Source organism: Xiphophorus hellerii, chromosome 20 (genome assembly GCF_003331165.1).
Source record: "Xiphophorus hellerii strain 12219 chromosome 20, Xiphophorus_hellerii-4.1, whole genome shotgun sequence".
NCBI classification, from domain to species: domain Eukaryota; kingdom Metazoa; phylum Chordata; class Actinopteri; order Cyprinodontiformes; family Poeciliidae; genus Xiphophorus; species Xiphophorus hellerii.
In genome coordinates, this window is record NC_045691.1 from 16336245 (window position 1) to 16346458 (window position 10214).

Genomic DNA, 10214 nt, shown 5'->3' on the forward strand with positions numbered 1-10214 from the left:
TTTGCTTTATAGATCTGTTCATGTTTACATTTATAACCAAAGAAAGTTCAACTCCTTTTGCAGAAATAGTGTTTGTGATTATTTATATTTGCGGCTAGGTCTACTGGGACAATCTTCTTGTTTTCAAGGAAGGATTCTAACTTCATAAGTTTGCTTACAAAATCTTATTTACAAATGAGAAAATTGCCATTTTATGACAGTGAGTACATTTTCTACAGTAAAATTAAAATAGATGTCAACATGTTTAAAAAGAATTACATTTAACTCATTCAAATGAGTTGAAATATGTATTTGTGAATTACGCAAAGCCTAATCAGCTATATGTATTTTACGAGCATAATCAGGTCCGTGACAAATTGGAAACAAACTTTAAACAAGTCAAACACATTTACTGCAAACCTGAGCAGGAGTTTCTGCACAGGGAAATAAAGTCATGAATTAAAACTCAAGTACCAGAAGCTGCAACTCCTCTTATTCTCACAGCAGTTAACACCAGGCTGACGCCACGTTAGAAACAGGATCTATAGCAGCTCATTTTAAACTGAAAGAGATTTTATGAACACTTTGGAACACAAAGTCTTCTTACTCCCGTCTTTAAAAAAGTGGCTCTGGTTTGCTTAAAAAACTCATTTTATTTACAAATGAAAAGAATGCAAATTAGAACACCAAACCTTTTACACGCATAAATGTTAATCAGAAAAGCATGACTTCGTAAAAATGTTTAGCAAAGGAAGCACAGAAATATAACAAAACTCAGTTCCTATATGGATCCTGAGTTAAGCTGGATACTCAAAGTCTGAAAAGCTTTGATCAGAATGTAGTATACCTTATTGTATTAGTGTGACAGGAGTAGTGCCCATTTTTAAGAGTTACTTTGAAGAGGATGGTGATCTGCAGAACACATGGGCATGATTTACTAATAACATGTAGACAGGTCCTTGTCAAACTGATAGACAAAAGCTGAATCGTAAAAAAAAGCTTAGCTGTGAAACTGATCTGTCATTTCTGCAAAGGAATTTTATTGTAGTGAATTAAGATTTAGCAATGGAAATCAACACACTGCAATGTGCTCTACTCTTCCTTTTTCTCTGGGTTATCTCTCCATACGCAGTAGTTGAGGGCTGTGGCGAGGCACAGCCAGGACAGATAGGGAGCGAGGAGCAGGGAGGCGGTGCGGCTGATGGAATACCAAGACACCATGGTGGCTCCAACCGTCCCCGTGAGAAACACGATCTCCACCAGGGCCTAAATTGCACAGGAGGAGGGCATCTCATTGACTGGACTGGACTTCAAACATTAATCACCCTTTACATGTATTAGGTAACTATTTGAGTGAAAAAAAAAAAAAATGTACCCATTTCAGTTTGTGTGCACCAAAGAAAATGGGAGTCCAGGCCCAGTTCAGAGCGAGCTGCAGCCCATAAAGCCCCAGTGGAACCACAGCATCTTCAGTGAAACCTCCAAGCTCTTTCCAGATCAGGTAGGAGCCATACCTGCATAAAAAAATACATCCAAAAAATAAACTCACTGTAGAGCAGAGTGGCTGAATGATGAATCTAGTGTCCCACTTACCCCATTCCGGTGTACAGGCAAGTCCACACCACAGGGAATGCTGCGTTTGGTGGGCGCCATGAGGGTTTGTTCAGGGTTGGGTACCAGTTTTTTACCTCTTTGCGTGTAATGAAGCCACCATAGAAACCACCGATGTGCGGCAAAGCCGTCAACCCAATCATAGGCAGCCACATGGTCTGAGATAAGAGCAAGTTGTAACAGTTTACCCTCTGCTAAAACTGCAGATATTAATTAATATTAATCATGTTATACAATAACTTTCATAAACTGTGAAGAGGCAGGCAAAAAAAAAAAGAATTTTTCAAGGTAAAGGCACAGCTGATCTCCAATGGACAAGTGATCGTTATGAATAAAAGAATAAAATGGATAAGTAGCTGGTAATTAAACATAGTGCTTTTAAGTGTGACTGTAATATTACAATATCTCTATTTCAAACAAATTTTTTTTGACTTTTCTTCTGTATTTTTAATCAAACTAAGATATTGTATCCTGTTGTTCAATCTTTGCATAGTATAGGAAAGGAAGATGTCTCAAACATGTGGACTTTTGCACAACACATGCACAAGATGCAACATAATTTTACATTATATTACATCTACAATACCTTGCAAAAACAAGAAGAAAATATTTGAAAAAAATATTTTCATCTCCAGAGTCAAAATCATCTACAAGGTTGAATGTTTTTTCCATGTTTTTCTATGTCCAGGTCTTCCAAGGTTTTAAGACCATTCTAGGCTGAAAATGTCATTCAGAAATGAAAACCACAATAAAAGTGGATTTGGAACACTGGCACACATTTGTCTATCTGGAAATTGAACAGAAACCTTTCAGGATAAAATAATGCAAAACATCAATTATAATACGTAGTAGCAGAAAGTGCAAAAGACATGCTGCATTGTTGGATATGATTTGCTTGTTCTTCACAATCAACAACAATGTTCAACTTTATAAGTCATTCTGAACAGGTGAAAACTGTTGCAAATTTAGAGTTCACATACTATATGTGCAATTAATACATAAATTACAGCCTATTTATGTGCAAACATAAAATTAAATTTTATACATGTACACATTGTCTCAAAGCACTGGGGTATTTCATTGTAGGTTTCCTTTTCATACGTTTTTGTTGCAGTACAATGTATATTTTTCTAACCAAGTTACAAAGATTTCATAACTTTTGCTGCACTGAGTACTTTGTTCAACTGATCTTTTAAGTGTGCTACAAAAATACACTTTGAGTTGACTTAGCTCTGTAGTGCATTACTTTGGATTTTGTTTCTTCAAATAAATAGATTAAATTTTTCACCTTTAGTTTACCGTTTTGTTTATCGGTGTAAAAGCCAGTCAAGTTTTTACAGAAGAACATATAGTCCAGGCTATTTGTCCATAGTACCCATTAATTTTACAACCTTCCAATAAAGTTGGTTATATACAGGCCCAAGCCTCCATGGGGCCCCAAACGCCCCAATGGAGTGCCCCCACTCCATTGGGGCCCCCATGGAGCGCCCCCATGGAGTGCCGGCAAGGCACTTATGCCTTGCCGGCCCAAGGCATAAGTGCTCTTATGCCTTGGGCCGGCCCTGGTTATATATCATTTCAATAGTTGTTATTCAACCTCCAGCTGCTGTTTGAAGGTCACACGTCCTGATGATAACTCCATGTGGGCATGTGGGTAACCATTCAAACATTTATCTAATATCCAATTTATATGACCAGATTCAGTACAGAAGTTAAAATTTCAGGATCAGCTTTTGAATCTAGTATCATACTTGAACTGTAAACTTGTACGCCTTGTTTTGTAACTTGCGCGGTGTAAGGCGTGTCCAAACGGACAATTCTCCAAAATACTCCAAAAATAATCTGCTTAATTAATGATGAATACTTCGTGGAACTGTAGGAATAATGAGTGTTTTTGGCAGGTTGTACGACATGTAAACAAAAAAGAGCTAACGCGCATTTCCTTTCGCGAAATACTTTGTTGCAAAACGTATTACTTAAAACACAGAGCGGTCAAAGTTGCAGAAAAATGATTTCCCTCAGTATTCCTTTGCATCGTGTGACGGCTCTGGTCATGAGTTTGTTTGAAACACTTACCATCTCTCAGTCCGGATAGTTGATACGCTGTATATAAAAGGTAAAAGCAACAGCAGACTACAGACATGCAGTCTCTAGCATGCTGACAGTCCTGTAATATAGCTGCTTTTAAAGGGCAGGGCAGCCTTATCGCCGCGGTCACTCCTCAGTCCCTCCCACGATCAGCCACCCAAACAACGTGACGGCGCTGTGGCGACAGTCAGGAGGCCTAAAACATATAACTCTGAGAGAACAAGGATAAAAAATTACATGAAGCTAACACTTTTCTTGCTCAGCCTGTTAGTACAAGTTTCCCGTTGGCTTTTCAGTCGGCGGAAACGTAACGACAGCAAAGATTGCTAAAGGCTCAAGATAGTTTCCTTCCCTTCTCACATGAATGACGTTGACTCTTAGCTGCAGCTCTGATACAACCCCAGCTTGTCCCTGGTGTTAAATCATTAACATTTCAACATATTTGACATGGTTTACTGTTTTGAAACTTTTAAGCAGTCACGTATTCTCTAAAAATATAGACAGACATGACATTTGTCAAAGAACAGTAATGACTACTTGAAAGTCAAAATACACCATTTTTTTTTATTTCAGGAGGCTGAAGCTAATCTCTGGAGGATCCAAAACTGACATAACTTAAAAATAAATAGGGCAGGACTCCCAAAGTTTCGTAAACCTTTCCAGATTGATTATGAATTACTTTGTTTCTCTCTTCTTTAATTTTTTCAAGCCTTTGTGTTTTAATCTACTCGTCAGACAGGTTCTATTTAAGTGATTTTTCTGACTACAGATTTTTCTGTAACCACGGTTGGTTGTGGTTGGTGAAATACATCACTTCAGATTTTAACTTGTAAAAAAAACTTAAACTCTGAATCATTTTCTATTCATCTAACAATTTTGCACTACTTTAATTTAGTTTATCAAATAAATCACTTGGCCTGAAGTCAAAGTGCTTTTTCCCTATTTTGTTCACATTAATCCAAGAGACTAATCTTCAATGAATCTTGGTTTCTGCCATTCACAATAATGGATGTGAATCATAGACTTGAGAAATTCATGGCCATGATGACTAAATGACTTTATGCAACATGTATCAGAAAAGAATATTTCTGACTGTAGTTCATAATTTTTATTCGATCAATTTTGGTAACATGCCTGCATTTTCATAAACAGCTAACATATCAACAATTCGTCACTCCTGTGGCATCTACATACCTGACCAAACAAATATTTTTTAGGTAACAAAAACAAAAAAGCAACTGAACTTTTCTTGTTTTTGAAATGTTTTCATTATGTGGGGGGGATGGAAACTCTTCAAAAGCCAAGAGAAGTGCATTTATTTTCTATTTAAGAAGTTTTCTCCTAGATAACAGGCTATACACAAACGTCAGGGGATGTAAATTTTTCAACAAATGAAATTGGTCCACTTGCACTCTTTATGTGACAATGTTTTATTCAATAATTCAAGACCGACAAGAGTACAGAGATAAGTTGATGGCAAGACAAAAGCCTTTAACAAACATCTATTGTCCAGGCACTTCAGTTTATTAAATTTTTCTGGGGACTAAAAACCAAAAAGCACAAGTTGGTCAAGAGTATTACCAGAAGGAAACTTTGCAGAAACAAACATATAAATTACACAGAAAGAACAGCATTCCAAACCAGTTATAATCGAGGCTGTTAGATACAAGGTTTCTGTTGCTCAATAATTTTGGACATTCGTAGTTTAAGTTCAAATTAACCTACAAATAACTCAAAATAAAAACTATCTGATTTAATTAGATAGCCTCCCAGAGCCCAAAAATATGCATGTCAAATTTACAAAGTTTCTAAGCTGCCCCTTTGTGTGTGAAGGTGAGTGTGACCTATCCTTGGTGTACCCTGCCCTGTGCCCAGTGACAGAACAGGATAAAATAAGTAAATACAATTCATTAACAGCTGGAGGCACATAGTTAATTTTCTCAATAATACCATAATAATTGTTTTTAGACCTCATAGCTGCCTTTATCACACTAGAAAAAACATCAATAATTGCTTTTAGAATCAGACTATCATGTAACCTGGTAGAAAAAACAATTATTTTTCTTAGGTTAGGTTGCAGATTCGTTGTACAGAAATGACCTAGAAAAATACTGTAAACTGTACTCTACTCTTTTTTATCAGGGTTGTCTCTCCATATGCAGTAACGGATGGCGGTAGGTGTAACACATCCAAGCCAGATATGGCGCTAAGAGCAGAGAGGCAGTGCGGCTAATGGGATACCAAGACAACATGGTGGCTCCAATTGCCCCATCGAGAAGCACAATTTCAATTAGACCCTAAAATGTGAACATAAAACACATTTATCAGACAATTTGCAATAGTAAAATTCACTTCTAGAATTTAAAAATAACATTAATAGAGACCTCTATGTTTTAAAGCCTACCCATTTTTGACTGTGTGCACCAAAGAAAAGAGGAACTGATGCCCAGTTCAGAGCGAGCTGCAGCCCATAAAGTCCCATTGGAACCACTGCATCTTCAGTAAAACCCCCAAGCTCTTTCCAAATTAGGTAGGATCCATACCTGCATGGAAAAAAAAAAAATGGACAAATTCTTAACACTTAATCCTACATTACAAAAGAGAAGGTTTTCTTCCTTCATAAGTGAGTACAGAATGAAAGAAAAGATTTTTTAATACCTAAAGAAGGAAAATATTCAAGAGCATGCTTGGAGCTGAAGAGGTAGCAGCTGCGTTTGAAAATAGACTCAAAGTCTAAATATTTTTCATGGCAATATAATATTAATAGCATTATAATTGTTGAATCCAAAATATGGAACTTGGTATCACTATTAATTGATAAACAGTAGAGATAAAATATTATTAGAGATGGCAATTTCAACAGCTATTACAAGGAATTTGTGTGATGCAGTGTTTTGTATATTTTCAAGTACTTCTGTATTTTTAGGTTCAAACTATATTGTTTAGAAAGCAGAAAGAAAAGAAAACAGTAAAATCTCAGGTGTTATGCTGAAAAATTCAATTTTGAAATACTAAAGCATCCATGCATTCAGATGAATCATCAGTATACTTCAAGTATGTTTGAAAATCCGCCAACCAATAGTTTAGAGCACCTACATGCACTCTGCATGGCTTTTTATTTTTGTTCCTCCGTAGCCTGTATAAAAATAACTTGCGCTGCAGGAATGATAACAGAGCAATAAAGTCATACACATTCACTGAGAACTGATAATATATCGGCTCCTGGTCCTGAACTTTTCATTTTGAAAACATGAAAACATTACCTGAATTAAGTACAAAAAGGACAAGTTCTCTGGAAGACTGAACTTAGCCATGCTGTGTATAATTTACCCCATCCCTGTGTAAAGACTCGTCCACACCACAGGGAACGCTCCGTTCGGTGGGCACCAGGAGGGTTTCTTCAGGCTTGCGTACCAGGTGTAGACCTCCCTGCGTCGGATGAAGCCACCAAGAATCCCTCCGACATGGGGCAGGGCTGTGAACCCAATCATTGGCAGAGACATGGTCTGAAACAAGACCAGATGATTTTATGACCGATTCTGAAGAAGATGGGTCGCAGGAATTATACAATACGAAAAGTAATTGCTCCCAGGCAAATATCTTCAGTTTTTTCTTTTTTTGTCGCAACTTTCACATCATCAAGCACATTTTATTATCACTCAACTAATGTGACTAAATACAAAAAGTAGTTATTAAAGGGTGATTTCACTTATTAGGGGAAAATAACAATCCAAACTAATCTTGTCCTATGTAAAAGAAAAAAATAAAGTAATTGCACAAGAATTCAGTTCAATTCAGCCACACAGCAGATTTGAGCATGACTGGCCAGAGGTTATACCACAACATCATGATTGTATGTCTAGACTTTAACTAGCCTACTCTGAAACCCTAATTTTGTTTAGTTCTTCAGTTATTAAAATCACTTGTTGTGATGTGTTTTGAATCACTATCCTGCTGCAAATCCTAGGGTGCATTCATAGGCTAAAGACCATGAACTCATTGTTGAACATTCTCCATCTGAACTTTTTATGTTTTTGCTAAGAACAGAATTCATGGTTTCTAAAATAGCAAAGTATCCCGAGATGTTTACACAACTACTTGCCAGTTTGCCTGTTATTGTGATGTTCTTTTTCTGAAATGCATCAGAGGTCAGTACCGCTCCAATGTCAAAGGGAAGGGTGATTCAGGATGGAGTCTGCATGTTCTCTCTGTGCATGCGTGGGTTCTCTTTGGGTAGTTGTCCTCTCACAGTTCCAAAACATGTGGATGTGAGGAGTGTGTTTGTGCACAGCTGTTTGTTCTGTGTGTCTCTATGTTGCCGTGTGACAGAACAGCGACCTGTCCAGATTGTGCTTTCTGCAGCATCTAACGGGATGAACTCTGCTTTTTGCATTTACTCTGTTTATGTTTATCAGATTTTATGATGATCAATGATCTGAAACATTTAGTTATGGGAGGACTATCTATGTCACATTTAATTGTGACATAGTGCATCCCTTTAAATATAAATAAGAAAGAAGGGAAGTAAAATAAATGTTTTTTTCTAAGTATGCCCATATTGTGTTTTTACAAAAAAGAAATTTCTGGCTGAATTAGCGCAAATGTGGATGGTATCAATTTAGTCACTGTTCATCAGACAGTCTGGGTAGAGAAACTTTTTCTGTGACAACTAGCTTTTGCAGGTAAAAGTTTACGCAGTTTGTATCCAGAATGTTTGGGTCTGCAGAGATAGGTGCCTGATCTAAGGGAGATCATATCTATCCATCTATAGAGAATATCTTATTCTTCTTGAAAAACGGCCTAATGAACATAATCTTATTGTGCTTGTTTTTATTTTCTTATTCTTATTTTACCTTTACAGAACATGCAAATTACAGTGTAATCAAATTTAGATCCACTATGCTGACAAAAATGGCATTAAAGTAACGTTTTTCCTGTATAATAGAGTTTTACAGAACATATGAAACAAATAAAGCACGTGACTAATAACAAAACATCCTGTTATTAAGCCAATTCCACAAGGTGTCAAACTCCAGTCCTCGAGGGCCACTGTCCTGCAGTTTTTAGATGTGCCACAGATACAAAACACTGGAATGAAATGGCTTAATTACCTCCTCCTTGTGTAGATAAGTTCTCCAGAGCCTTACTAATGAGCTAATTATTCTATTCAGGTGTGGTGCAGCAGAGGCACATCTAAAAGTTGCAGGACAGCGACCCTTGAAGACTGGAGTTTGACACCCAGAAAGTGGTCGAGAGAGATGCGACTACAGCCATTTAAAAGTAGCCTCGAAATTCAGAGCAATTTGTGTCTTACCGTCAGCGTGCCTGACAGCTCAACAAGGAAGTCACTAGTGATGTAAGAAAGCGTTATGCAGTCGTTTACGTAAACTGTCTGGTTTCTGAAGGTGAAGGTTATTGTCCGACACTCCCTACCTCAAACGCAAAAAAGGCAAACAGCGTAACGTCACCACGTTCTGATCAGCCATTGGCTGCAAGAACAAAAATAACAAAAATAAAATTAACATATTCTATAACGCCGAATTTGTCCACGGGTCAAATAGTACCCTTCCGTGTTTTGATGCTTTTTTATTATTGCCTAATCTCGTCTGTTTTATTTTACTTATTTATTTGCTGAGATTACAACACGTTTAAGATAGTTCCCCACCTCTGCACCACAGAGACGTTTTGTGCCCTGTTCAATTTACCTCGGAAAACCTAAATCTAGGAACATCATCACGCTCTGTTTAAAAGGCTTTATTACATTATGAAGTAATGTTAGAGAAGTCAATTAATAAATTAGCCGAAGAAGGTATAACTACTTCCAACATATTTTTATTTTATATTTTAATAAAAGTAAGTTGCCATAAAATTTTTTACAAAAATAAGAGTAAAAATGTATTTCATAAAAAGGCTACTTTAGTATAATATCTGATTTAATATTTCAAATTGATGTAATCAAACAGACAAAAATACAGTTATGTGTAAATTCTGGTATTTTAAAGACTAAAGCACAGCAGACAAAGCTTGAGTACAAACAAGAAGTCTCACTTCAATATATTTAGGTACGTTTCTGTGTCTGGTGCATTTTTACTTAAAACATGTTTGTTCTTCATTCAGTGATGTATCCAGAAATGTCACTCAAGCAAGAGTAGAACTTTCTAATATTACTATAATTAATATTATTTTAGTAATGTAACTATTAAGTAAAAGTATAAATTATGGTACTGTAAAACAACTAGTTGTACATATTTTCCATACAGTTGCTCTAGTAAACAAGTCTTGTTAACAGTCTGCACCAGAATAAATGAATTGGCATCATCAATTTAGCTGTTTTCAGTGTTTATAGCTCTGATGCTATAGCATTAAGCAAACGGTAGTCTAGTCAATTGTATCTTAAGGCACTTCAAGGTGCTTTATTTAATAATAAAAAATACAATAAGCAAAAAAACAAAAAACAAACATAACAGAAAACAGAAGTCATGAAAAGTTAAATACAGGTCAGAATAAATCTATTTTCCAATATAAATTGAAGGCAG

At 36.4% G+C, this 10214-nt stretch overlaps 2 protein-coding genes across 2 annotated transcripts; both read right to left on the reverse strand.

Moving 5' to 3' along the window:
- Positions 1-612: 612 nt before the first annotated feature.
- tspo (translocator protein) lies at positions 613-3991 on the reverse strand. Its single transcript, XM_032550168.1, has 4 exons — positions 3667-3991; positions 1573-1748; positions 1355-1493; positions 613-1245 (listed from the first exon to the last, which is right to left on the reverse strand). The coding sequence occupies exons 1-4, from the start codon at positions 3667-3669 to the stop codon at positions 1072-1074; spliced, it is 492 nt and encodes a 163-aa protein (XP_032406059.1). The 5' UTR covers positions 3670-3991; the 3' UTR covers positions 613-1071.
- A 1093-nt stretch (positions 3992-5084) lies between these two features.
- Positions 5085-9138, reverse strand: LOC116710882 (translocator protein-like). Its single transcript, XM_032550169.1, has 4 exons — positions 8993-9138; positions 7009-7184; positions 6083-6221; positions 5085-5975 (listed from the first exon to the last, which is right to left on the reverse strand). The coding sequence occupies exons 2-4, from the start codon at positions 7179-7181 to the stop codon at positions 5817-5819; spliced, it is 471 nt and encodes a 156-aa protein (XP_032406060.1). The 5' UTR covers positions 7182-7184; positions 8993-9138; the 3' UTR covers positions 5085-5816.
- Between the last annotated feature and the right edge of the window lie 1076 nt (positions 9139-10214).